The sequence below is a fragment of the Labrus mixtus genome, chromosome 11 (genome assembly GCF_963584025.1).
Source record: "Labrus mixtus chromosome 11, fLabMix1.1, whole genome shotgun sequence".
NCBI classification, from domain to species: Eukaryota; Metazoa; Chordata; class Actinopteri; order Labriformes; family Labridae; genus Labrus; species Labrus mixtus.
This window is the reverse complement of record NC_083622.1, coordinates 6,795,519-6,823,456: the sequence shown is the minus strand read 5'-3', so window position 1 is coordinate 6,823,456 and position 27,938 is coordinate 6,795,519. Positions and strand designations below refer to the sequence as shown.

The 27,938-nt window shown below is 44.3% G+C and overlaps 1 protein-coding gene and 2 non-coding genes across 4 annotated transcripts; all 3 read left to right on the top strand.

Moving 5' to 3' along the window:
• The first annotated feature begins 8,955 nt into the window (after positions 1-8,955).
• Positions 8,956-23,106, top strand: nt5c3a (5'-nucleotidase, cytosolic IIIA). 2 transcript variants are annotated; one of them, XM_061049765.1, is made up of 8 exons: positions 8,956-9,175; positions 19,773-19,871; positions 20,394-20,463; positions 20,591-20,723; positions 21,099-21,188; positions 21,953-22,115; positions 22,233-22,433; positions 22,781-23,106. In XM_061049765.1, exons 1-8 carry the CDS (start codon positions 9,038-9,040, stop codon positions 22,880-22,882), a joined length of 996 nt encoding a protein of 331 aa, XP_060905748.1. In that variant the 5' UTR covers positions 8,956-9,037; the 3' UTR covers positions 22,883-23,106. The 2 variants fall into 2 exon arrangements, with proteins under 2 accessions (XP_060905748.1, XP_060905749.1); XM_061049766.1 differs by lacking the exon at positions 8,956-9,175 and adding an exon at positions 16,753-16,836.
• Positions 23,107-25,925: 2,819 nt separating this feature from the next.
• Positions 25,926-25,997, top strand: trnap-agg (transfer RNA proline (anticodon AGG)). The gene has a single exon. It is a non-coding gene; the product is annotated as a tRNA-Pro (tRNA).
• Positions 25,998-27,562: 1,565 nt separating this feature from the next.
• trnap-ugg (transfer RNA proline (anticodon UGG)) lies at positions 27,563-27,634 on the top strand. Its single transcript has one exon. It is a non-coding gene; the product is annotated as a tRNA-Pro (tRNA).
• The last annotated feature ends 304 nt before the right edge of the window (positions 27,635-27,938 follow it).

Below are 27,938 nucleotides of genomic sequence, written 5' to 3'. Positions count from 1 at the left end.
CAACCTAACGACAGGCTGAGAGCTGGAGCTGAGGCAGGTTTTAAGACTCCTGACAAACCGTTACACCGCGCCCACCTGTCAATCAGGTCAGCTACACGCCTTATTGTGAATAACTCTTATCCTTCATCAAATCAAAACTGATGAGTCATCAAAACATTCCCCCCCCCCCCCCCCGTACAGTGTGTGTCGATCGAGACATGAGCTAATCAGACCTGTTTGGTTTTTTTAACCAGGCTGTAAACATGTTAATCTCTGCTGTAAAAACAAGCTTTTTTTTTAATGGGTGTGTATGTGACTTCCTGTGCTTCTGCAGCCAGCCTCTAGTGGACACCTGAGGAACTGCAGGATGATTTTGCACTTCAGCATCGGCTTCATGTTTCAACTCTGCTTGGGTCCTGCTCGCCTGTCCAGGTTCTGTTCAATATAATACACTACGGCTCCCAAAGTTAAAGGCATCTTATTTATTTTTCCCATTTGCATTAAAAAACACAATGTTCCAAGGCTCGAAACGTATATAGTATATGCTTTGAATTATATCTTTTTCACGGCTCAGCACCTGAATAAGTGACGTGCGTGTCTTTATTGACTTTTTTTTTGAGGTTTCATTCGGTCATAACAACTCTCTCACTTTACATTATCCCTAACTCAAAGCATGTTAAAGGGTCTCTGTGCAAATTAATGCAGGCTGCTTTCAAACAAGTGACTTGTTTCATTAACTTATGAAAAGGCGGACCCGTCATGATTCAACCCGGGGTTTTCAAAAACAGCAATGTTGAAAAGTTCTTCTGTCTCCATGTTTTAACTGTGAAGCCATTTTTTCATCAACAGGGACAATAAAACACAAACACATCAGTTACTCATAGTTTTAATTTCAGCTGATACATCGTGTGATATAAAGATGATACAGAAATGAGCAACGCAGCATGTGACGAGTTATTCTTCTTAGCCCATGCTGGAACCTGCCCTTTCAGCACTTTTTACAGCACATTGTTGTTGCAAATTTGCAAGCATGTGTTTTCTGTTCACACTTTTGTGATGTATGCATAACTTTCCATCAGTCAAGTTTACCTGTAGACAAAACACAAGAATAAATATTAACTTCAAGAAAAGGATGAACAGCTGCTAGCATTCATTTAAAGTGAACATCAAACAGTGAAACTAAAACTTTTGTGTTTGGAACCAGAAAATCTGCGAAGGCTGTCCAGGTTGTCTCTCTCTCTCTCCTCTCTCTCCCCCTCCCTCTCTCTCTCTCTCTCTCTCCTCTCTCTCCCCCTCCCTCTCTCTCTCTCTCCTCTCTCTCTCCCTCTCTCTCTCTCTCCTCTCTCTCTCTCTCTCCCTCTCCTCTCTCTCCCTCTCTCTCTCTCTCCTCTCTCTCTCTCTCTCTCCTCTCTCTCTCTCTCTCCCTCTCTCTCGCTCTCTCTCTCCCTCTCCTCTCCTCTCCCTCTCCCTCTCTCTCTCTCTCCTCTCTCTCTCTTCCCCTCTCTCTCTCTTCCCCTCTCTCTCCCTCTCCCTCTCCCTCTCTCCTCTCTCTCTCTTCCCCTCTCTCTCTCTTCCCCTCTCTCTCTTCCCCTCTCTCTCTCTCCTCTCTCTCTCTCTCTTCCCCTCTCTCTCTCTCTCCTCTCTCTCTCTCCCTCTCTCTCTCTCTCCTCTCTCTCACCCTCTCTCTCTCGCTCTCTCCCTCTCCTCTCCTCTCCCTCTCCCTCTCTCTCTCTCTCTCTTCCCCCCTCTCTCTCTCTCTCCTCTCTCTCTCTTTCTCCCTCTCCTCTCTCTCTTTCAAAATGAAAACTCAACATGATAATTTGCTGGATGTTCAGTGGTTATGAAGGGCAGAATCTAAATCACTCCACGCACTTCTCAGAATTTAAACCTGCATACCTTTAAGCTTTGGTGGGTAAACAGAAAGAAAACACACATACCTGCAGTGCCACCTTCAGTCCGTATCGCACCTTGGTAGCCAGGTGTTCACAGTTGTTTGAGATTGCATCGTACAGTCCACAGTTTTTACGCAGATCTTCGATGCGTTTTCTCATATCCGCCACAAGTCCCTTCTGGTAAGTATTTCCCTTTAAGTCTGTGTATCCATCTTGTGCATTGCACACCACAGGTGACTCAGACATGTCGAGCTTGTTGAAAACACACTGGGAGCCCGGTTCTACAAACAGGGAATAAAGTATAGAAGATACATTATGAACACCTTTAATAAACGTGTTAGAGTGCTGTCAGGGTTGGAAACCGTCTACACTGTGGGGTTGTTTTTATCACGCTGCAGGTTTGACCCTTGGTGACCTAACACACTTGTACAAAGCAAGGATTAACGAGGACCCAGTTACTGATCACCAAAGGCGCCGCTAATTGTGTGTTTTATTGATTTTTCATTTACTTTAACTTCTGTCTTTTTCTGTTGTTTTGATTGTTGGCTGGATGAATGTATGTTTTGATTGACCTCTCTTAGGGATAATAAAGACAACCTTGAAACTGAGGCGCTGCTTGTCAACAGGCAAGGCAGGCAACTGAACTGTTTGGGGCCCCGGACCAGTAGGGGGCCACCTGAGGGCCCACATGTGACAGCACTCCCCCTCGTTTCTCTGATGAGTGTTGCATGTACTATTGCTGTGAAAACCAGAGTCTGTTAATGAAAGTCACTGAAGAGGGAGAGGAGTCAGCGCTGGAACATATAACAGGAATGGACTTTTGTCTTGGACCCTGACAGACTCAGGAATGGCTCCTGCCTTGACCTTAAACTGGACCATAATCCTCTCATTTGAACATTCAAACATTTGTAAACAAGCTTGCTGTCTTTTATATTTTGCATGAACACTTACTCAAGCGTTCAAATATGACCTCCCCTGGTTTTTTGCCCTCAAAGACTTCGTCACCCACGTAGACAGCAACATGTCTGTAATTAATCGTACACCACTGCTGGGGTGGGAAATAAATGATGTCTCCAAACTCGAACTGTAGATGAAGAAAACATAGAAGACATGCATGTTATCCCCTCCAACAAACTAATGAAAAGGACAACAGATCATGTTCATTATAAATGTATATAAACATGTAATACCTACAGAGGAAGCAAACATTAAGACAACTTACTCCAGTAATGTCTACTGTGATCACCAGCAGAACTACGGCACCAACCAAGATCACAGACCTCATCGCTGCAGCAGTGAAGGACTTTGGAGAAGAGCAAACTAAACAAACGTTTTTACTGATGAAGCAATTACAAAAAAAAAACAGCGGGAAGCATCGGAGGTGGAAAATATAATCTAGGTAAGAATTCAAGATAGGAGTAAAGTACGAGTCAATAAAACAAAAATAACACTGACTGAAAATGAACCTTTAAAAGAGGAACAAGATGTGATAGGAGATAAGAACTTACCACTGATGAGTTCTTAAATGTAACGAGCAGAAGAATCAGGACACCTGGAATCATGAACACGCTTTGCATTAACATTGATTGCACACTTTCGTCACACATGAGTTATTCATAGAGATCACCCTTCAAACTAACAGTGTTTGTCTGTCAGGCTCCTACAGGTCGCAGACGACAGCGCCCTCGTTGGACTCATCTCTGGTGGGGATGAGTCTGCCTACAGGTGGGAGGCTGACCATAGAGAAAGGACAGCAGAGGATGTACTTGTTGCACCCTTGAAATGAACCGGTCAGAACTCGTCCATCTTCACTTTTAGCAACTTTTATAAAAGAAATGCCCACAGCTTTACACACACTTCTGTGTCTTCTTCACCGAGCCTCCCTTAAAGGGCCAGCGTCTTAATCTTAAAAGGTATTAAGATAAAACACCCAGTAATTACTGTTTATAACGTTGTTCTCTTTTACTGATGATCTTAGAAATATAAATTAACTTCAATACTTCTGGAAGTTAAATTAGTTTAACTAGACACACTGATATAACAAAATGACAGAAAAAAATATGAAAATATGAAAAAGCATTTTCAGCCTGTTACACCCTTCCTGCAGCAGCTGAAGAAGTTCAACCTGCCAGAGACCATGATGGTGCACGTCTGCACTGCCATCATCCTCTCCTCCTCCATCAGCTACGCCGCAGCCTGCCGCTGTCCTTTGATCAATCTATTCTTTGGTTTCAGATTTGTGTTTTTTAAATGATTCGCTAACAGTCAGAACGACCTCTTCAGCCATTCTGGTCGTTCGAAATTTAACTTTCTGAAACTGAAATATGTTTCCCAACAAATTCACAACTAGGACAAAGAAGTTTCTCGTGAACTTTTAGCCTGCATCTGTCACACAACAGTATTTGATTTTAGTTGAGGCAGTTGTTAAAAAGCTCTTACCTTCTTCAGAGTGATGGAGAGCGCCTGGTGGAGCAGCAGACACGGCTCCTTATATACACCTTTCCAACAATCTGATACAACTGTCTCTTTGTGCCAGGTCTGTCCCCGAATCATTAACCAGCCGTTACATTTGTGTTTGACTAAGTAAACGTTATCTTTATATTGTACCCTGTTTAACTGTCACACAATTCTTCATACAGAGTCTGCAGAGCGCTGGCCTTTAAACTGGTCACGTCTACTGGTCACCATCGTCTCAATTCACCGGTGTTGCTGCCTTAACAGCAAAGATGCAGCGAGTTCACGTCTCCATGTCCTCTAACATTAAACGTCTGCTGTTGTGCTGCTCTGCAGACTCCAGACATTCAAGTGTGGACGTACTTTGATCTCGTCCCTTTTCTCGGTATAAATTAAACTCAAAGTTAGAGCGGGCATGTGACCGACTGAAAATGTGTTTTTTTCAAAAGAAGTCTTGCTTCGTTATTCAATCGTGCATGCTCCTCCAAATTGTGCCCTTCCTGATTTAAACCAAGTGGGGACATTCCTACATATCGTGTGTGAGAATGTCCCCCTGGAAGAAGTTTCTGGAAACAGATTGTAAAATCAATTATCTGAAACATTTGCTGTGAAAATAATGAGTTCACCTAAATGTATGCTTTTGAACCAAACTCAACCAGACAACTTTATTAATAAAAAATAATAAAATAATATACTGTACACAGTAGCAGCAATAGACATGTCTAAATAAAATATACTGGTACAGATTTATACTAAAATAGCAGCAGCAATTAAAAAAAGGTAGCAGCAGTTATGTTGTTTTGTATTTGTCCTTTGTGTTTATAAATAGCTGCTCGAGCTTCGATTCACCATTTTTATTTGTATTTATTTATTATTAAGACTATGTGAAACTCACTGTAAATATCTTCCTTGCGCTGTGCACTTCAGAGAAGGACGGGGGGGGGGGGGGAAAGTGGGGGGTTAAGAGAATTGTACTGTCTCCGTTCAGGTTTGTGACGTTATGTTGTTTCTTTTTCTCTTATGTGTATAACTCTACAGAGCAATGGATTACTTCTACTAAATGTACAAGATGATGTGCGTTTTTCTTAAAAATAATTAAAAGTTGGTCAGAAAAAAAAACTGCATGCATGAAAGGGTGAGGAAGAAAACGGACATAGAAAGGTTGGAAATAAATTGATAAATAAAAGGAGTCACCTGCAGAAAAAATACAACTTTGGACCAACTCACTGATCTGTGACTTTATTCGACTGACTTCACGCATTGCAACCTCAATAGAACAGGACATCACACATCCACTGAACTGAGCTCACCTCACCCCACTTCCCTCAGGACGGAGCTACAGAGCACGGAGGTGCAGAACGGCTCGCCTGATCCTGCCGGCCCTAAACAAAAGGCCTCGCTGAACAGGCCAGAGTGGGGACTCTTGTCTAACTCTGTTTGTGTTACACTCTGTGTGTTTTGGGTATGAATGTTCTTTGGTGGGAATTGTCTGTTTGGACAGTAAAACTACAAATCCCACTGTTGCATCCACACACACAATGTGTACGAGTCTGTATAGCAGTCTGAGTTTCCGCTGGTCCTGGGTCAGAAAACAGTCCTAAAGCAACATATATGTTTTTTAAACAGACAAAGCATGTTTATTTCAAACTAAAACAATAGGTACTCAACATAAGCATATCCCTCTGTTGATTTTCTTTTTTTCCCCCTGGCATGTCATTTTCTGTTCATGTTTACTGTATAATTGGAAACAAATTACAGACATTTATTTTGGGATCACATTTCCATGTTTTCAGTTTAAAAATGTTCCTTTATTCCAATTATAGCAGCAACACCAAATACACTCTAATTTGCTGTTTGATTGACAGTGTATGTCCTGCAACACTGCAGCTGCCCGCTCTTTGTGGTGGAGGAGGGCAGACGACACTGACCGCACCGATAAATGTCAGGTTGGAATAAAGAAAAGCTGTGAAACATAAAGCTGTCTGTCAGTTTTCTTTACGTGTATGAACATGCAGATTGGTGGTGGATTTGGTTGCAATAAATGGGGAATCAGCTGAAATGTTGCAGAGGGCACCAACGTGTGTCAGGGCCGGCATCACTTCCAGAAGAGGTGAGCGTGATAAGGTTTATGATGCAGCTTTACTACAACCTGAGCGTTGATATTAAAAGTGTTACATGAAGCCAACTCATAGTCAGGCTGTCATGCTGCGACGGACACTTTTGCATTAAATGCCGCACAGATGAAGATATGAAGAATAATTTTCACAGGTTTGTTATAAACAGTAAAGACGTTCATATTCTCCATTCAGAGGTAGTCAAATGAGCCTCCAGTGACAAAAGATAAAAAACATTTATGATGTGTGAACTTCAATGTCGACATTCAAATTGAAGAAGTTTTTGGACAGTCAGGTTCAGGTGAACTTCATTTTCTTTGAATATTCAAAATAAGAACTCTCACATATATTATGCATTGATCCCTCTTAATTCAGTTTATACACTCTGTTGTTGAACATGCTACACACACACACACACACACAGACACACACACACACACACACACACACAATCACACACACCCATACTGAAACACACACAGACACACACACAGATACAGACTCACACACACACACACACAGACTCACACACACATACACACACACACACACACACACACACACACAGACACACAGACTCACACACACATACACACACACACACACACACACACACACACACACACACACAGTCTGAAACACACACACACACACACACACACACACACACACACACACACACAGTCTGAAACACACACACACAGTCTGAAACACACACACACACACACACACACACACACATGCACAAACAGGATCCTGTGGTCATGCACTAACAGAGAGATGTCAGAGTGAGGGGTCTGCACACAGCGAGCGCTCCTGAGCTGGTGGAGGGGTGCGTTCCTTCCTTAAGGCCACCTCAGCCGTGCTCAGGATGTGAACTGGCACCTCTCCAGCACCCAGACCTAAAAGTGCAGACTCACAGGAGGCAGAGCTCGTTAAAAAGCAGAATTTGAAGTAACAGTGCAGGTCGCTAGTCAGGTAAACAGTCAGCAGTGCAAACAAATCCAAAAAGGGGAGAAAAAACAAGAAAGCAGGCAACGGCCAAAATGGATCAGGCGTGGGCTGATCTCTTTGTAACTTTATGTACAAACTGTAGAGTGTTTTGATCAAATGTGACAGACCTTTTCTTTTACTTGGTACCAAAGTGTGACCCAGTTTATAAATGTGATTACAGTGGACATGAATGATCTGGTGTTTGATCTGTAGTGTTATGGCAATACATTTATACATTTGACAGTCTTTCTTTTTGTGTGTGTTTTTTTCTGTGCGTTTAATTTTAAGGACCTTAGAATGAAGCAATGACCAACTCCTATATGTTTGGTATGGTCAGAGGTACTGCCTGTCAACAGGCAAGGCAGGCAACTGCTTGAGGCCCCTGTCAAGTAGTGGGCCCTCGCGGGCTGACAAACTGTAAAGCATAGCAGTGACTCAAAATGTTACAATGACAGTAGGAAACCTCCCTAATTGGGCCCTGTCTCGGATCATTTTTAACAAACTGCCGATGAATGCTGGTGGAACACACCAGCATGTGAATTTTATTTTAGGGCCCCAAAATACTCTAGATTCTCCACTGGGTATGTTTTCATCTTTTTATGTGTTTGAGACAAAAAATTATGGTGTAAGTTAATAGCCTACCTTTTTTAGGCACTGGCAAATATGCAAAATAAAAAAGTCACAAGTTGATATGTTTTTTTTTTTTTTACCTCTTGTAAACATGCATTGCTGATTATTAAACAGTCATCCATCATCTGTCATAATCATTCATCTGTTTGAATATTTATTACAATTTGTGTGAATTGTTTTGCAAAAATATGTTGGTTGTTTTGAGAAAAACCTTTCCACACATTCACCTCCTGTAGGGGGCGCCACTTCTGTCAGAGGCACAGAACGACATGAGACGGTTGACAAAGATTGTTTTATGTAAAGATGCTTCACTCAGTAGTAAATATCTGGGACACTTTATAGACAGCAGCAGAGGAAAATTACTGCAGTGATAGATCATTTAACTCCTGCATTATGATGAAGAAGGCAGTATTGTTTCTATTCGGACATTATTCTAGATTCTGGCTTTCCTGAGCTTCTGCAGCCAGCCTCTAGTGGACACCTGATGAACTGCAGGATTTTGCACTTCAGCAATAGCTTCATTTTTTAACTCTGCTTGGCTCGCCTGTCCAGGTTCGATATAATGCACAAATACTCTCAACACGATGGCTCCCAAAGATAAAGGCATCTTATTTATTTGCTATACGCATTAAAAAAAACTATTCCAAACCCGGTCGGGTCTGGAGCACCTGTGTTTATTTATATCTATATATATATATATATATATATATAGATATATATATATATATATGCATTAAAGTATATCTTTCATTAACTCTCTGTATGCAGACAGCATACGAATGATTTCCGCAAACAAAATAAAATAAAACTTTAGAGTCTGTAAAATAACGTTTACGGAGTGAGTGGTCTCGCTCTGCATAGAGGATCTTTGGTTGTGGGAATGCACCAGTAGGAAGCCGCTCGTTTGACAGAAGGGAGGACCGGACGGGACTCTCTCTCGGCGGCGGCGGAGACTTGTGACAGCGGCGTACCGTCATGGACAGGACGGCCGTGGTGAAGGTCGGAGCCGCGGCCAGTGCCAGCGTCTGTGCCCTGTTCGGCGGCGTGGTTCTGGCCCAGTACATCGTCGCGAAGAAGAAGCGAGCGGGAAAGAAAACTCGGATCATAGAGATGGTGAGTAAATAGCTGATAGCCCACGCGCGTTAGGGCGGCCAGAGACGGATAAGATCAGAAACCGGAAGTCCACCTTCAAAATAAAACCAGGATTCACGTTCGTTTATACGTAATAACGATGTATTCGGGGGTAATTGTACAATCTGTAGTTAGATGCTTTACTGAAATTGATTGAATGTATTTTAGTTAAACAGCTAAAAGTACCCATCAAGACAAAATCACATGCGGACAGAATTCTTTCATCAGCAGGATGAAAGGTTTTCTTCATCCTGTAATTGTATTGTTTGTGAATGTGTGAGAACATCCTCACTTTGGTAGGTGGACAATGTTTGTACAAAGATGATTAACCTACAGTTGGACCCAGATTCTAACCCAACAGGACAGCGCATCTTTAATGTGAAAACCTTGGCGGAAGTGTGGCTCAGCGTGTTCTGGGTATCTTTACACAAGCGGACCCGCACTGTGCTGTGCGCATGCGCTGCTATTCCATAAAACAGCAGCTGTTTTTTTTAGAGGTCACTAGCTAGCTTTTGTCCAACAGAGAGAGAGAGAGCAGTAGATTCTCAGTTTGAGGGCAGAGCACCGTGACAGCTGATCCTCTGTGTCTCTGCAGATCCTCTGTGTCTCTGCAGGTCCTCTGTGTCTCTGCAGATCCTCTGTGTCTCTGCAGATCCTCTGTGTCTCTGCAGGTCCTCTGTGTAGGTCCTCTGTGTCTCTGCAGATCCTCTGTGTCTCTGCAGGTCCTCTGTGTCTCTGCAGATCCTCTGTGTCTCTGCAGATCCTGCACACAATCTTTGTGCTGCTTCCACTTGTCTGTTGTTGTGCAGACTGCATGCAGGTTACACAAGCTGCAGCAGACCAAACGGCACACACTCAGTCCAGCTTTGTAACCAGTCCGACAGGAATCACTCCTCAGTGCAAACACAAACTAAAGACAAATATGAGAACTAGAGAAAAAAAAAATTAAAATTAGAGTACATGATAGCCTTACAGAATCACCTTTCAGATCAGAATTATACAGTGTACAAGACATTTACGAAATGCCACAGTAAATAATGCCACACCTCCTGAGTAACTATAATTCTCAGGGCTGCACTCAAATATCAAACATTTTCACTCTGAATTTACCCTGAATATTCCGTTTGAAGTCTGGGTGAGAACTCAGCAGGAAATATTGGATCTCTGGCGTGCATGTAATGAAACCGCTGCGTGATGTTTCCTGTTCTCCAGTATGTTCTTCTCCATCTGACAATTCCCCGTTGTTCCTTTTTTACTTGGATATATTTCCTCCTGGGACCCCCCCTCTTGTCTGACACAGAGGTGCATGTGTGAGGTGCATGTGTGAACAAGTGAAAGTGTTTTCCAACTTTCACAGAACACTCCTGAAAATGTCCAGATACCTGCATGCTGAGCGTCATGTGTGAACACAAACAGCTGAATGTTTCTTTCTTCACCCGGAGTTTCTCCTCCAGCCTCCTTGTATTTATTCTGCAGAAAGTCAGAGTGATCTGATGTGAGAACACAGCAGGATGTAATCAGGAGAATTCACCTGGAGCGAGTGGGAGGTGACCTTTATTCCCTGTGATCGCTGCACGACCATAGACTGTCTGCACGCCACCTCTACCATCTCCGTGCTCTAATGAACCTGCTGCATTATGTTTCCTGTTCTGCAGGATGTTCTTCTCCACTCTTTAGTTCACATTGAGATTCAAGCATTGATATAAAGACACATACTCTCATTATAGCCCGCCCCCGTCCTGTCTGACAGGGGATCGTCTCCCGCTGTGAGGTGCATGTGTGAACAGTCAGGCTATGACAATATCTGGCGCAGTCCTCATGAAATGATCTAGATATTTTCAGGAGTGCATCTCCTGTAGAGAAAGACAAATAAGTAAAAGTAAAGAAGTGGTTGAAAGAGGACGTTTATTAATAGTTTCCAGTAATTGTTGTAAATATATGTTAACTCCGCCTCACAGTAAACATTCAGACTTTAGATTCTGCCGTCATTACGTGGTGTTGCTGTGCACAGCATCAGGACTATAATCTATATGATTCATGTCTGAGTTATTTGGCTCCACCTGAACAGCTGATTGTGAGCCATTGTACTCACACAGACATTAATTAACCTGAAATGACAGCTACAGACCGGTTCCTGTCACATGACCTCATCCCGTTGTGAAGCTGGCGTTCAGCAGGTTTTCTTGGGTCTTCAAAGGGATAGTTCTGTATTTTTGATGTGTGGTTGTATGAGGTACTAACATATCATACATTTGGAAAAGAGCGCCGGTGACGTCAACAGCGCCTTTCTGAAAAGTAAAAAGATTTTCAGCTCGCTAGGCGCTGGGATTTGTCTCCAGGAGGTCGCCTGCTGCCGCAAACGCTCGCTCCTCATTTGAAGGAAGATGCTGGCGCTCAGATAAAAACGCTAGGTGGACTCGGAGCCTAACACAACTCTGCAGGAGAGAAGCCAATCTTTGCACAGATTCAGTCACGCACTACAACATGCTGAACTGACTTTAACATCTTTCTCTCTTGCTCATCGCAGGCGGTTTGACGCTGAGAGGGAGGGGTTGGTCGTAGTGCATTAATATATATATAATACAGATACTGCAAAAAGGTATCAGGTCTTATCGCCCGACACTTCTGTAGAGTTTGTTCTAGTATCTCGGTTTCCCTTGGACACATACGTTAAAAAAGCGGCGTCCATTTCTCTTACAGACAAACAGGGCGATGTGGACCAAAACTCATATTTTGATATTGATTAGCGGAATGGCGATACTCGATATATATCGATATGTATTTTATTAACAGTGAAAACACGTGAAAAATAAACTAGCTGTTTGTGAAAGTAATATTATAAAATAAAAATGTTCCTTAAATACAATAAAAGAGAGAGAGAGGAGGAGCAGGGTTAAGAGGGACAGACAGTCAGTCATCATCAGTGAGTTGAGAAAAAGGTGACCTGGCACCTCTGTAACGTTATTTTAATGCAACATAAACTATATCCATATTAACGATATTGTCTTACCCTATATGTTGTTTGAAAATATATCGATAAATCTTAAAAACTCGATATATTTCCCAGCCCTAATAGAGAGCAGAGGAGGTGACACTTTGTAAACGTGTGCTGTTAAATGTACGTAGAAGGTGTTTTTTAGTACGCTTGTCCTTGGTACGTCTTTTTAAGTGTTAGCGGACTCTTCCCGGCCGTCAGCTGGCGTCTCTGTCTGTCCTCCACAGTGAGCAGGAGAAGGTCAAGAGGAGCGTCTGTGTCTCTCTCTCCTCTAATGTGATTTACATTAACAGAGCTTAGCAATGGAAGGGAGCTGATTGCCATTCAGAGCTTCCTTTAGGTAAATTTAGATGCAACTTTATTGAGCTTGTTTAGTTTATTTGCATTTACTCTGCCAGTGACCTGAGGGAAGTTGTGAAATCAAGCCTTATATTTCCTGGATTGAAACGCCGCGGCTGCAGACGGAGACACGCAGTGGTTCCGAGTGTGTGGGGTGAAATAGTCTTATGGACGCTCTTTTGTTAGCTCGGCTCTTTAGCAAACGCCGTCGTCTGGCCGGAGAGTGAAAGTAGAAGATGAGTTCTGTTTCCTGTCCTGGGTGGAAACTCTTCACCATCCTCCTTTTGATGAAGCACAAACATCCGCTCTGAGCCCCAGACGACTCCTCGGGCGCTCGCCAGGATTTAGTTTTCTCTCCTCTGTCTGACATTCCTCCTCTGATGGCCGTTTTTTTTTTTTTACGACTCTCTAAATGCTTCTGCGTCGCTTCACACGTCTTCACAAAGTCACATTCCCTTCATTCCTAAATACCACGGGAGGTTTTGTTTCCAGCAGGACTTTGTTCTCTGATTATTACTTTGTTTTACCAGTTTGAATGGAGTCAGTCAGAAAAGGAAGCTGTGAATAGAATCTGTTCGGATTTCCGGGGTTCGATCACCTGGAGTTTCCTTCATGCTTGGTTACCGCTGCTCTTTCAAAAGTCAGAAACTTAAAGCTACATGTCATTAGTTTTTTTTACTTATCTGAGGTTTTACATTTTTTTTTCCAAGATATTTTTGGGGCATTTTTGGACAGCTGAAGAGAGACAGGAAACGTTGGGAGGAGAGAAGGTGGTGGGGATGACCTGCAGCAAAGGGTTCGAGGTCGGATTCAAACCCACAGCTGCTGCAAGGAACACTACGGCCTCTGTACATGGGGCACGCAACAGAACCGCTAGGCCACCAGCGCCCCTTTTTAGACAGCGCTCTGACACAGACATGTCTGAACACTTGATCTCGTTGGTGTTTTTGTAACTCTGGGAAAACAGACGCTTGGCACTGCGCCTTTTCTCCAGGAGGAGAGCTGCAAACGCTCTCTCCTCATTGGAAACAAAAAGGACGCTGGTTCTCAGAAGAAAACCTCCAGGTGGACACGGCGCCTAAGACTTCTAATTTTGTTGCCGTGGTGTCAAACAGATCTGGTGTCCTGACAACTGTTGAACACAAACTGTACTCAGTAACTTCCTGAGACTTTGATGAGAGCGTGTGTAGAGCAGCAAACGTCGGACGTGTTTGGATCCTTTCCGTCGGTGGGTCACATGAGTCACAGCAGCTCCACGCCGACCATGTGACACGACGTAACGCTGACCATTAATTGTCTTAACCATTGAGGAGAGTCTGACTTCAGCGCAGACGTCTCTCACACGTGATCGCACTTTTAAAAACGGACACTGAAACGTCTTGATTGATTTGACAGGAAACCTTTCAATGACTCATTTTCCAGATAGTGTCACTGACTGTAAACCCTCAACTCACGTCTGCTTTGTAGCTCTGAGTGAAGTGAAGAGGAAGCCCGCTTCAGTGTACTTCCTCCTCTTAACCACTGGGGGGCGGTGCAGAGCTGTGCATGAACAACAAGCCTGCAAACAGAACTCCCTCATGTCAGAGAAGATACACTTTATTGTCCTTTTTGTTTTGCATTAAAGCTCACAGTGCACAAGCGGGTGTATATTGATTGATTGATTTAATTTATTTTCGTGTCATGCACACAAAGTGCCCAACCCTCGTGCTTATAAGACACCAGAAATTCAGTTGCAGTGGTGAACATTTACATATCATAGCATTACAAAGTTGCCGCCTCCTGTCACAGTTCAGTCTGAAACAACGTGTTCGGTCTTCTTTCCCAGGCTTTACAAACAAAATCTAGCTTTAACAAAGGTTCCTTTTTTGAAACACAACTCAAGTTTTTCATAATCGTCTAGCCAAAGGAAATCAACTTAAATTGAAGACATTCTTTTAAAAACAACATCCCTGATGTCAGCATACATCGGACAGTAAAAAAAAAAGTGAATCTCGTTTTCAGTTTTCTCGGTCTTCCTCGGGAATGGCATTAAACCTGCCGGTCTCTAAAGCTAAAGGCAATGTTCCTGAACGTAGTTGAGCGCAGAAGGATCTTTGTCTTTTGGTGAAATTAAACTTAGCATAGGCTTCTACACTGTAGCAATCCTTTATGAGACAATACGTTCTTAGTTTTGGTTTGCTCCATATATCTACAGACCATTTCTCTCTGCATAAATAATGTAAGGAGAAAATGTGCTCAGAGTCCATGTGCAGCCCAGATCAGAGAATGAGGGGGAGGGGGGGGGGGGGGGGGCTGTGTGTGACGTGCTCTACGGTTTGTTCAGCAGTGATGTGGAGAGAGGAGGGATGAGGGAGGGTCTGTACTTGTTCCTCTTTCAGTCTGAAACCCGAAAGCATCTCTCACCCAGAACTTCCAGCAGTTACCCGCAGGCCGTGTTCTCAGTGTGCAGCATGGAGCAGCACCGCCTCTCTGAGTCAGCGGGGACTTGTCTTGTTATTGTGCCGAGGTGTAATCAGAGCGTGTCGACCTCGTTTTTTGGAAGCGGTGCCTGGTATGTGAGGCGGTCGAGGTCGGCAGAGCGGAGGAGAGGACGAGTTTAACTCCAGCAGCTCTCAGGACAGCAGGAAACCCCGATCAGCAGGACTAAGAGTCAGTGCTGCATTTGTAGCATTTGTTCCACTGATGGAGAAAGCACAATCAGCCCATGGTCCCCTTCTCGCCTTGTGTCGACATGCTGCGTTGCAAAGATTTATGTTGCTGTTAGGAACAAAAAATTACCAAATTGTAATTCTCGGGCCAAATCGAAACTGCAAATCTCTGACATTTAGAACCGGTTCCAGGTTGAAACTGTTCCACATATACAAGTCTACATTCTGTCCAGTCTGCAAAGTAATGCAACATATTTTATTAAAGTAATCAAACATTACAGTGTGTGAGGAAGTAAGTGTGCATGCAGTCTTGTAAATGTGTCAGATACACAAACATTATCAAAGGCAGTCTGCAGGCCGGAGGAGGGAGAGAGGGAGAGAGAGACGCTCACATTTCTACATTTCATCGTTACCAACATACCATCAGTGTACCGTGCTTTATGTTCCCTCGATGTGAAAGACTTCTCGCCAAAGAGAGGCTTTAAGCCAAGAAACCAGCTCGACCTGAGAACAGATCTGTGCGTTAAAGTGACGGACGTGTTCACACTTGCCTGGTTCCATATGTGTGACCTAAATATTAAGGCAGCAGCAGAAAGACCATCCCTCTCTTTTGTGTGTGTGTGTGTGTGTGTGTGTGTGTGTGTGTGTGTGTGTGTGTGTGTGTGTGTGTGTGTGTGTGTGTGTGTGTGTGTGTGTGTGTGTGTGTGTGTGTGTGTGTGTGTGTGTGTGTGTGTGTGTGTAGAGGGAATGTGTAAAAATGTGTGTGCTCAGCAGTCGTGTACTGAAGCGAGTCATCAACTCTCTCAGATTGATTTGAAAGGCTTCTTTTTCATGGGGTCAAAGGTCGAACCAGGCTGAATGACAAATGACCCTTTCCCCCCCACCAGACCCCCCCCCCAGTCTATTTTTGTAAGTTCAACTCATGTCGTTATACTTGACGACTTGCTGTAAAACTAGTGTCAACATAAGGTTGTCAAATGCTTTGATTCAATGTTTGATAGTAGTAAACAGTTTTAATCACAAGTTAAAGGAGCAGTATGTAACTCTGACCCCTAGTGTTTAAAATGGGTACTGCAGTCTAAATTCTAAACATTGTAGAGAGCTGTCTCCCCCCGCCCCCTCCTCTCTAGAGTCGATGCTCATGCAGGTTGCCATGTGGTGGACACTGAAGCTTCAGTGTTTATCCAGCTCTGCATCGGTCTGTAAACCTTTCTGCGTTCTAACCTCTCTCCATTTTTCAAAAGCATCTCCAATATTGATCCTAGTCTATCATTTCACTCACTACACAGCTCACTGATTGGACCTTTAATTCTGTGTTTTTGAAGCGGCATCAATACTGAGGCTCCTTCAGCTGATCTCTGCTGCTACTAGACTCAGGTTGCAAATTCTTAACATGTCAGCGCCCGTCAGGGAGATATTCTGGCTTCATTCTGCTCAGGAGGATGAGGCTGAGGCACATTGTCCATTTGTATATACATTCTATGGAATTTGTGTGTGTGTGTGTGTTTGAGCCTCTCTGCACAGGGGGGAGGGGTCATGTTGTTTAATCTATTGTAGGCCACGCCCCCCTCCCTCCCTGACTGTTGCTGCAGATATAAAAGCCCTCCGCAGACACACAAACCTTTCCTCACTCCTGTTTTATCTGACACGACAGATCCGAGGTAAGCTTGTGTGTGTGTGTGTGTGTGTGTGTGTGTGTGTGTGTGTGTGTGTGTGTGTGTGTGTGTGTGTGTGTGTGTGTGTGTGTGTGTGTGTGTGTGTGTCTTATCATAAGGTATGTTGTGCATTATATCATAAATCCTCATTAACTGTCGGTGCAGTAAATGTGTGTTTTGTGTGTTTTTGTAAAGGAAGAGCAGGTTTGTATTTCTCTGCTGTCGGTGGAACACCCTGCTGCTTTTTTCAAACTTTTCTTTTAGTGCAGGTTTTGTGACCTCGTGAAGAAGGCAGACATGTTTACAGCACACGTATAAACCTAAACATTATGTCGCCCTCCAAGAATGGGACAGTTACGTTCTTTAGATAAAGTTTGCACCGTCTGTACTCTGCAGATACGAAGCTAAGGAAGGGGGGGGGGGGGTGTGTGTGTGTGTGTGTGTGTGTGCGCGTATGAAAGCAGGAAGGATCTAAAAGAGGAACTTAAGCTTTATTTGTAGTTTGTGTTCTGGAGTTCAAGTTTCAGAAAGATCAGAGTGATTAATGAGCTGCTTCGAAACCCGATACTGATTATGTAACACTGCAGGGTGGAGGGTTGAGAGGTGTGTGTGTGTGTGTGTGTGTGTGTGTGTGTGTGTGTGTGTGTGTGTGTGTGTGTGTGTGTGTGTGTGTGTGTGTGTGTGTGTGTGTGTGTGTGTGTGTGTGTGTGTGTGTGTGTGTGTGTGTGTGTGTGCGCGTGCCTGTGTGTGTGCCTGTGTGTTTGTTAGGTTTTGTGTTTTATCCAGAAGGAGTAAAGTGTTCATCCAGATGACATTTCATGCATTCATTTCAGACTTTAATCTCTGAAAGCTGAGTGTTTTGTTAGGACATAAACAAAAGCATTGACAACTCGGAGGTAAATTTAGGCGCCGTGTCCAAATAGCGTTTTCTTCTGAGCGCCATCGTCTTTTCTAGATGTGTGACATTCCCCGCATTTTAGCCGCCTACAGATCGTGTCTTGTCCCCTCATCCTCCTCGCTCCGTGTCTGATCGGGAAATAAACGACCTCGAATAGAAAACACGCAGTAAAAAGCAACGGAGCAGTGTCGGTCATGCAGCGGCCGTTGTCGTGGAGACAGGACGGGCGTGCAGCGCTTTTCTTCTCACTTCATGCAAGAGCTCCAGAGCGCAGAGTCAGCGCTTTTCTGCCCGGGGGAAACGCACACTGGGCCTTAGACAGCGTGCACGAGTTTGCATGACATTGTTGGGGATTTAAGCGGAATTGGTCGACGCCTTGGACTGCTTTTTTTTTTCTTTTTTCCTGTCGTATCGATACCGTTTGATTTCTTTCTTGTATTATATCTAAGTTTTTGACAGTGGTGATGACCTCAGGTAGGAGCGCGACTCTGTTCTGTCTGTGCACAGTCAGCCGGTCTGAAGCCCACATCCAGCACTTCTCTTCAACCCTCTGAAACACATCGTTAAGATCAACGTTTCTGTTTCTTCAGCTTCGATAAATAAGCTGTGGAAGGAAAACTTTCAGTGCTCATGAAGAACCGAGGAAACGTCTCAGAGCAGATGTTCTGTAGATCAGCGAGGACACAGACTGCATGTAGAGATCCTTTGAAAGACATTAGCAGTTCACTGACGAGCCCTGATTAGTTTACATTCATCAAAAAGTGAACAGAATGAAACAAGCACTCCGGGCTCACCCTCCTCCTCCCTTATGATGGAGGCAAACGTCCTTTAATCCCTTTTTTTCGTCCTGCAGAGTTTCACAGAGGCGCTGTCAGTCAGAGCGGACCAGATGAGGCGGCTCCCCTCCTCGCCGCTCTGAGTTACTGTGACTGTTTGTTTGGCTGCTCAGCTTGTTATACAACTCCAGCACATTCCAGACATCAGCTGTTTCACGACCCTGAAACCCCCTCCTCCAGACCGTGTGTGTGTGTGTGTGTGTGTGTGTGTGTGTGTGTGTGTGTGTGTGTGTGTGTGTGTGTGTGTGTGTGTGTGTGTGTGTGTGTGTGTGTGTGTGTGTGTGTGTGTGTGTGTGTGTGTGTGTGTGTGTGTGTGTGTGTGTGTGTGTGTGTGTGTGTGTGTGTGTGTGTGTGTGTCTGTGTCTGTGTCTGTGTGTGTGTCTGTGTGTTTGATGCTGCGTGTGTGTGTCTGTGTGTGTGTGTGTGTGTGTGTTTGACGCTGCGTGTGTGTGTGTGTGTGTGTGTGTGTGTCTGTGTGCGTGTGTGTGTGTAAATAACCTGAAGGCAGGGAGGCGTCCACATCGATCTAAATCAGCCCTTCATATTCGATTATATCGATTACTCGGTCACTGTGGACCTCCTGGACCGCTGCTCTGTGAGTCTGTAGGACAGCCGTCGTTCTGAAGTGATTCGTGATGGTTACCTGGATGGGACCTACTCACTCACCTTGTCATAGGCTTTAACAGCTGGGGATGTTTGAACCATCATCATCAACCTTTATTTATACCTCAAAGCTTGCTGACATGAAGTCCTTATATACAGTACAAGCATGTTTAAGGAGAACGGTGCGGGGCGCCTGTAGCCTCGAGGTTAGTTAGCGAACGCCACATGCACGGAGGCTGAAGTCCTCCAAGCAGGAGGAGGTACGGGTTCAAATCTCACCTGTAGTTCCTTTCCCGTGTGTCGTATCCCCACTCTCTCTCTCTCTCTCTCTCTCTCTCTCTCTCCACATGTTCTGACTCTAGCGTCTGTCCCGTCTCTAAAAAATGTAAATACGGCCAAAAAACGTTCAACTCCAGCAGAAAATAAAGAAATCACACAGACTTTAAAATGTCAGAAAATACAGGTATGATACAAAGGTACAGGTGTACTGAAATCAGAGAGGTGTTGAATTGAACGGGTCTTGTGCATAAAATCAAAAGTAACAACCTATAATAACCTCTCTCCTCTCTCTCTCTCTCTCCCCCTCCCTCTCTCTCTCTCTACAGATGCCTCAGTTTGAGAAGTCGACGGTCCACATGAAGGACCCGGAGAAGGTGGAGCAGATCATCTGTAGCCTCATCAAAGGAGGAGCGTCCAAACTACAGGTGTGTGAACACATTTCAGCACGTGTCAGTCGAAGTCTGTAGGGCGAGTTTTATGAATTGTAGCTCTAAACGGGGAATAATACGGTGGCCGACAGGTTCAAGAACTTTAAGACTTACATTAAGAAAAACTGTTTCAGACATCTCGGGGCCGCAAGCAACAGAGCCCCCGCTCGGCTGTCTCGTCCCTGGTGACAAAATCCAGACTGGACTCGCTGTAAATCTCCTTGGTGCTCTAATATTGACGTTCAATGCTAGTCGTTTCACACTTTGCAGAGTGCTTGCACTTTTCGACCACCTGGTGGTGCTGCAGCTCCAAATCGTGCACTAATTAAAAGCTTCTGATCAGCTGATCAGACAGATCTCGAGTTATTGCTTATTGAGATTTCCTCCTGCAACAGGTGTGTTTTTTTAGGTTTCCCCTGAGGTCTTTCTGTTTCTTCTTGTTTCTGTTTGAAGCCCCGATGTGTCTGATGAACTCATGTGTCACTTCTGGTAAACAAACCGCTGTTGGCTTTGTTGCAGATCATCACAGACTTCGACATGACGTTAAGCAAGTTTGCGGTCAACGGCAAACGCTGCCCGACATGTCACAGTAAGTAGAGAAAGAAAAAACAACGTCAGACAGTTCTTCAAGTCAGTTTTTTCACCGTCTTCGTGAAGGCGTATTCTCAGTTTCAGGGTGTTTCTCTTGAATGATCCTGTTCTCCTTCTCTGCACAGATATCATTGATAACTGTAAGCTGGTGACAGAGGAGTGCAGGCAGAAGCTGCTGCAGCTGAAGAACAAATATTATCCCATCGAGATCGACCCTCAACTCACCATGGAGGAGAAATACCCGTTCATGGTGGAGTGGTAAGACACAAACACATCCTAAGCAATTCAGAGTACAAGACGTCCTTTTAATCCATGAGGCACGAGGCAACGCCTGCGAGCCGTTTCAGGGAAAAAACTCCAGCTGCTCTGATTTCATGTCTGACATGCGTGAACTCCTCAATCACCTCACAGCACCTCCTTCTGTTCCTCAGTCTTTTTAAAGGTCACATATTCTCCTCCTCTTCAATCAGTGTAAATAAGTCTCAGAGCTCCTCAAAACATGTCTGTGAAGTTTCTTGTTCTAAATCCACAAAGCATGCTGGGATACCTGGAGGTGCAGACCAGTCGTTCCCGCCGTCTCTTTTTAAAGTTATAAACACGGTGCATATATTAAGGTGTGTTTTGTGTTTGCAGGTATTTCAAGTCTCACACGCTTCTGGTGGAGCAGCGGTTAGAGAAAGACAAACTGTCCGAGGTGGTGAGAGAGTCTGACGCTGCGCTCAGGTACATGTTCCTTTTTTTACTGTTGCATTATGGGTATTGGGTCCCGACGTGCTAGATTGTGCACAAATTGAGATATGGATATATTTTAAGAAACAGCAGGTTTTTTTCTACATACAGCAACAAGTATTATATTATTTAACCAAGGCAGAGGTTAACGCTGTCACCTCACAGCGAGGAGGTTCCTGGTTGTCTGTCTCTATATGTCAGCCCTGTGATTGGCTGGAGAACAGTCCAGGGTGTAACCCCGCCTCTCACCCAGTGACAGCTGAGATCGGCTCCAGCCTCCTATAAAGCCCGTATAGATAATGGATGGATTATTTCACCTCTAATTAAGTAAACAAATCTACTTTAAATGAAGCAAGAGAAGGGGCGCTGGTGGCACAGTGGTTACTGCGCGCGCCCCATGTATGGAGCTGTAGTCCTCCAAGCGGGCGGCCTGGGTTCGAATCCGACCTGTGGCTTCCTTCCTGCATGTCATTCCCTACTCTCTCTCTCTCCCACAAAAGCCCAAAAATAAATCTTAAAAAAACATCAAATAAAATAAAGCAAGAGAAGAAGAGAGCAGCAGATTTTCACAAACTTTGACTTGCACTAAAACTTATGGTCATGATAATTTATGGTTTTAATGTTTAATATTGAACCAACTTGAAATGTGTCACATGTTTCTGCACGATTACAGCCGACCTCGTGGGAACAGCGTCGACCTGTAGTATCAGAGTTCAGATGATCTGGTGTCTGTCAGTTCTTCTTTTTGTCTCGTTCAGGGAAGGTTACGAGCAGTTCTTTGACCGCCTGCAGCAGCACACTGTTCCTGTCTTCATCTTCTCCGCCGGCCTGGGCGACGTCCTGGAGGAAATCATCCGCCAGGCCGGCGTCTACCACCCCAACGTCAAGGTGGTCTCCAACTTCATGGACTTTGACGACAACGTGAGTCTGACAGGAGGGACGGGCGCCTCTTTTCTTCCTCTGATGCTGTGACCTCTCAGCCTCAGGACTTTAAAACGTTCTAACGCTGGTTTGTCTGATCTGCTCCTCCTCGCACAGGGCGTCCTCAAAGGTTTCAAAGGCGAGCTGATCCACGTGTACAACAAACACGACGGCGCCCTGCGGAACACGGAGTACTTCAAACAGGTGAAGGAATACCACAACATCATCCTGATGGGAGACTCGCTGGGGGACCTCAGCATGGCCGACGGCGTGCCCAACGTGGAGAACATCCTCAAGATCGGCTTCCTCAACGACAAGGTGAAAACATTTGAAGAGATGAAGACGGTTCTCTCTCCACCGTGTGTGCGTCGCTTAACAAAAGCATAGAGTGCCTAAACATTTTTGTGAAATCCATTGAATTTGTCTTCAGTGCATCCCATTAAAAAAAAAACGTGTTTATGCACGTTGTTGTTCATTTGAGCTCTATGGCGATGATGGCAGTTCTAACTTTTTGACCTCTCTCTCCCTCTCGCTCGCTCTCTCCTCTCTCTTTTTCTCTCTCTCTCTCCCTCTCTCCCTCTCGCTCGCTCTCTCCTCTCTCTTTCTCTCTCACTCGCTCGCTCTCTCCTCTCCCTCTCTTTTCCTCTCTCTCTCTCTCTCTGCAGGTGGAAGAGCGACTGGACAAATATCTGGACTCTTATGACATCGTCCTGGTGAAGGACGAGACGCTGGAAGTGCCCAACGCCATCCTCCAGAAGGTTCTATAACTCTCCCCCCCCCCCCCCCCACCGACACGTCGGAGCCTGTCAGACTCCAAACACCAACCCAAAGCTTTGTCACTGCTCCGAATCATCTCTGTTTAACTCCACCTGGGTCACCTTCCAGCTCTGTGCCCCCCCCTCGCCCCCCCCCCTCACTTTGTAAAATCCTTTTTCTTTTTTTTCTTTTTTAAAGACATTCGACATGAACTGTTTTAAAAGTCCTCGCAGCAGCACGTCTCTGGTGTGTTTTGTCCATTCAGTCATTTCAAATATCTTCTTCATTCATACTTAATAATAATTATATTTATCACCGTATTTAAATATATATTTAAATAATAATAATATTTAAACATGCTGAAGTTTGTATTTCAGAAATCAGGCGCCCACAAATTCACACCTGACCGTTTCACACGTGCACAAAACGTTCAAATCGTGCTGATCTGGTTGTTCACCTCACAGCGGGAGACTCGCTGTCGGGCAGGAGCTGAAGGGGCGGGGCAGTCCAACGCTTCATATCACTGCTCCGTGTCCAAGATATTCACAATCTGAACAAAAGAGCGGAGCAGGGGGCGGAGTTGGCCGAGTGGTTAAGGTGTGCGCCCCATGTTCACCTCTCTCTCTCTGACTCTGTCTGCTGTCCTGTCTCTTTAAATAAAGGCCCAAACGCCCAAAAATGAACCTTAACAAAAAATAAAAAGCGCTGAATCCCAGCGGTCATGTGCAGACAGTCTGTGGTCGGGTACCAGTGGTTGCAGGATGTAAACATAGCGCCCTCCCTCCCACTCTCTCAGGTGTATTTCCGGTTGCATTCTCACATCAGCTCACCCCAATTCATGCTGAAGATTTAGCAGGTGGCTGGTAAAAGACAGTCCAGGTAAAGTTCAGCGGTTTGTGTTCACACACGCGGCTCATTCAGGATGTTTTCAGGAGTTTTGTGCAGGTGTGAAACCACCGTCAGTGTTTTCTTTGAAGATGTTTCAGCATGTCTCAGGTATCACCTGGTGGAAATATAAAAAGTGAGCGATCTGTGGAGGGTGTCGGAGATTCAGCACCTGAAGGACCTGCTTATTCCTAGAAAAACAACGAAGCATGTGTCGCCAGGTGAAGGCAGAAATATAAAGACCACCACGAGTATTTTTATTTAGGGGATTCAGATTGCTCAGATAAATCTCACATGAGCAGGGAAAACGCACTTTAAGTTCTGTGTAGCGAGGGAATCAACCCGTACATGAACACGCGAATGTTGGGGCGCGTTCTCGCACATCGCTCTTTGACCCTGATGCGCTCGTTTGGCATCAAATCAACAAAAAGAAGAATAATGAGCTCTCTATTCCTCCAACAAGTCGATCCCCTTTAGCTTCTCTGCTTTAATTAATAAATATTCAAGTGTTCACCACGTAGTGTTCCAGATTAACCACTAACGCCGCCCTCTAGTGGTCATTAGAGGAATTACAAAACACCTGGAACCAAAGTTAAAGCGTATTAAAGGTATATTTCACCATTTCAGTAAACAGAAGGAAGAACACTGCTGTTTGTGGCTCAATCAAACCCGGAACGAGACGCAGAGATGGCCATGGCGTCGTTCTGCGGTGACAGTGGCGCTCTACCTCGAACATATTCAGTCGTTTCTTGTTTTAAAGTTAAGAGGTCTTCGTTTGTCTGGACTCGTGCTGAATGTTCTCTTTGAATCTGTTTGTGTTTTTAATGTGCTGCTATCACCTGCATGATGCCTTTTCTTATTACGTTTATGTCAAACTAACGGGCGACAGGGAATAATGTCATGTTGTATATGTGGGCGTTAAATATATAAATATAGAGATATATGGAAATGTTTTTTGTTGCTCTGCAGTCGGAGCAAAGAGCGCCACAGTTACAGAAGTGTAGACCTGTGAGTTGTATTTTTATAAACAGAAGGCTTCTTCCTCTTTTCTTTGATGCTGTGATTTTAAAAATGCAATAAAATGTCACTTTGAGATCCGAGATGTCGTCACAGAAATCTGCTCTAAAATCTACCCGATGATGTTTTGGTTTCATGATATATCCACATGTTCACCTAAAGGATCAGTATGTAACTGTGACCCCTAGTGTTTAACATTGGTACTGCAGTCCAAATTTTAAACATCATAGAGAGCTGTCTCCCCCCGCCCCCTCCTCTCTAGAGTCGATGCTCACGCAGGTTACCATGTGGTGAACACTGAAGCTTCAGTGTTTATCCAGCTCTGCATCGGTCTGTAAACCTTTCTGTGTTCTAACCTCTCTCCATTTTTCAAAAGCATCTCCAACATTGATCCTAGTTTGAGCACGTTTCTGCTCGTGGAGCTTATTAGAAACATGCAGAGGCTTTTTAGGTCGGGTACAATCACTTCTATCTGAACCACTTCTCTTGCCCGCTTCCATCGCTGCAACACCTGTTGGTTTGACCTGATAACTGCTCTCATATCTGGCAAACCGAGGGGCGTCCAAACCGGCCGTGTGGGGGGGTCGCCTTAAAACCGCCTACCTTCTCTGGTCCAAACAAATCCAGAGCATTCAGGACCTTCAGGGGTCATTTCATAGTAAATGAAAGCCTTGGCTATTAATTTATTTGAGTTTTACAGTAGAAATAAACTTTTAAAAGAAAGGAAATCTCCCAAAGATGTCTGATAGTATAGAAGACTGATAGATCTAATAAACATCTGGTGTAGGACGAGTGAGAGAGTCCTGAAACAGAAGCTGCAGGTGAGAAAAGGTGTTTGTGTTTGAAGTCCTTTTTTCCAATATTTAAGGTAATTAATGAGGTGATGTCACGTGCTTAAATGAATGTGAAGGTCACTGAGGTAACATGAACTGCTGGTTTGTTTGAATGGATCATACTCTCTTTATAAACAAAGTGAAGTTTGATGCACACTGTGGATCACTGTTTGCTTGCAGTACCAGTCATGTTCGCTAGAGGGCGGTAAATCTCAGATTCTTTGAAGAGTTCTGGAGACAGAAATTGGAGAAGGCTGAAATCTGTTCGACGTGGCGTTTTGGAAATTCACTAACTGTCTGTTTGAGGGTTACTTTATGTGGCTCGTTGGTCTAGGGGTATGATTCTCGCTTAGGGTGCGAGAGGTCCCGGGTTCAAATCCCGGACGAGCCCACACTTTTTTGCCAAACGAGGATTTTTTTTAACCTGTAGATGAGAAATTTAAGTCATCAGCTGATCGATTATTTAGGGATGTTGTGCTCGTGGATTTCTCCGTCCGCGGCTTCATCATCATCATTTTTACACTTTTAAAACTGCAGGAGAGATTTTTAAAGATAATGAATAAAAAGTAATTTTCTTCATAATTTAATTCAAAACTAGAAACTTTCTTTGATTAATTACAAATCAAGTGAAATGTTAGAAGCCTTTTTTGTTTTAATCCGGAAATCATTCATATAAAAATAAACAGTTTATTAAAATGACACATATGAGAAAGGACATCAGTTAACTGTTGATAATAGTGATCTATTTTACTAATGACATGAGAACAGCAAACATGGAGGCTGCGTCCGTCAGTAAGGTCAGTGGTGTAGTTGATGTGTGGCATAAATGAAGTGTGGGATGTTGTGAAGCAAAATGTAACATAGTCTGAAATGTGCAAAATTAGTGATCAATGTGAGTCCATGTGGCAGGAGAGAAAGAGGGGGCGAGAGAGAAGGTGAGAGAGAGGGTGAGAGAGAAGGGGAGAGAGAGGGCGGAGCCACCCTTGCGTCGGGCTTTTATTCCCACGAGAGCAACAGGCCCAGGTGCTCTAAACTGGACGAGTCGAGTCCTCGAGGAATAAGAGAGACAGAACCGATTAGTAATAGGTTATTAATCTAAGGCAGTGACCATCACATCAGACCAATCACAAAGAAGGATTTATTAAATGTCTGTTGTGAATTGGCGCTATATAAATACATGTTGATGGCAGTCTTCAGCTCGTCTGTGCTGAAGGTCAACCACTCTCTCAACTTTATGTGTCAATGAGACTCAGTGACGATTCTAGGTGTTTGAAATTTGCACATTTTGGGTTGCTGCTTTGGTCCAAAGTTTGTCAGCCCTCCGGGGCCCCTCTACTAGTATGGGGCCCCAAGCAGTTGCCTGCCTTGCCTGTTGACAAGCAGAGCCCCTGACGAGACTTAACCACGCACGCGCGCACACACACACACACACACACACACACACACACACACACACACACACATACAGACTACATCAAGCTAATCTTTAATAAATAAGTAGCATCTCAAAGACAAGGTCAGGCTGGACTCAAAGTTGACATTTCTTGTTCTTACTGGACAACCTGAGGCGTCTGCACATCCATAGAACCAGACTATAAGGTCATCACTGAGGTCACAGGAGTGGTCATCAGAAACATCACCTCTTACACATCGTCAGTATCGTTGGAGCTGGTGTTTCCTCTTGACTCCATAGATTCTCTATAAAGGAACAAAATCATCTGGTTTATTTAAAACTCAGTTAGTATGTCCCCACCTCCGGCTTTAAAGAGAAAAAAATATTAATCAGAAGTCCCTGTTTGATAAAAATTCAGCCTCCTGCAGTGCTACAGATCACCACTAGATGACGCCAAATACCACTAAAAATCTCATCCTTGTTTCCATATGGACATGAAACGGTCACTCAACGTGGCAGGTTCAGTTCTGTGTGAAAATCACAACTTTGTCCTGGGTAATTGTGGCTCGTTGGTCTAGGGGTATGATTCTCGCTTTGGGTGCGAGAGGTCCCGGGTTCAAATCCCGGACGAGCCCAAAGTTTTCAAAATAAAGGTCAAAACATGTAATTAGACATCATCACTCGATGACATATCAGAGCCACTGAGTTCTCTCAGTGTCATTTAATAATCACAGAACACTCCACAATGACATCAAACATCAGTACCTGATCAGATTTATACTTTAAAAAGAGTTTCACTGAGGCTCTGGGTTCCTGGTGGTTAGTGCGTGCGCCCCATGTAGCCTACAGAGGTGTACCTCTCTAAGCTGGTCGCTGGGGTTTGAGTCCAATCTGTGGCTCTTTTCCCGCATGTCAATGACCACTCTCTCTCTCTCTCTC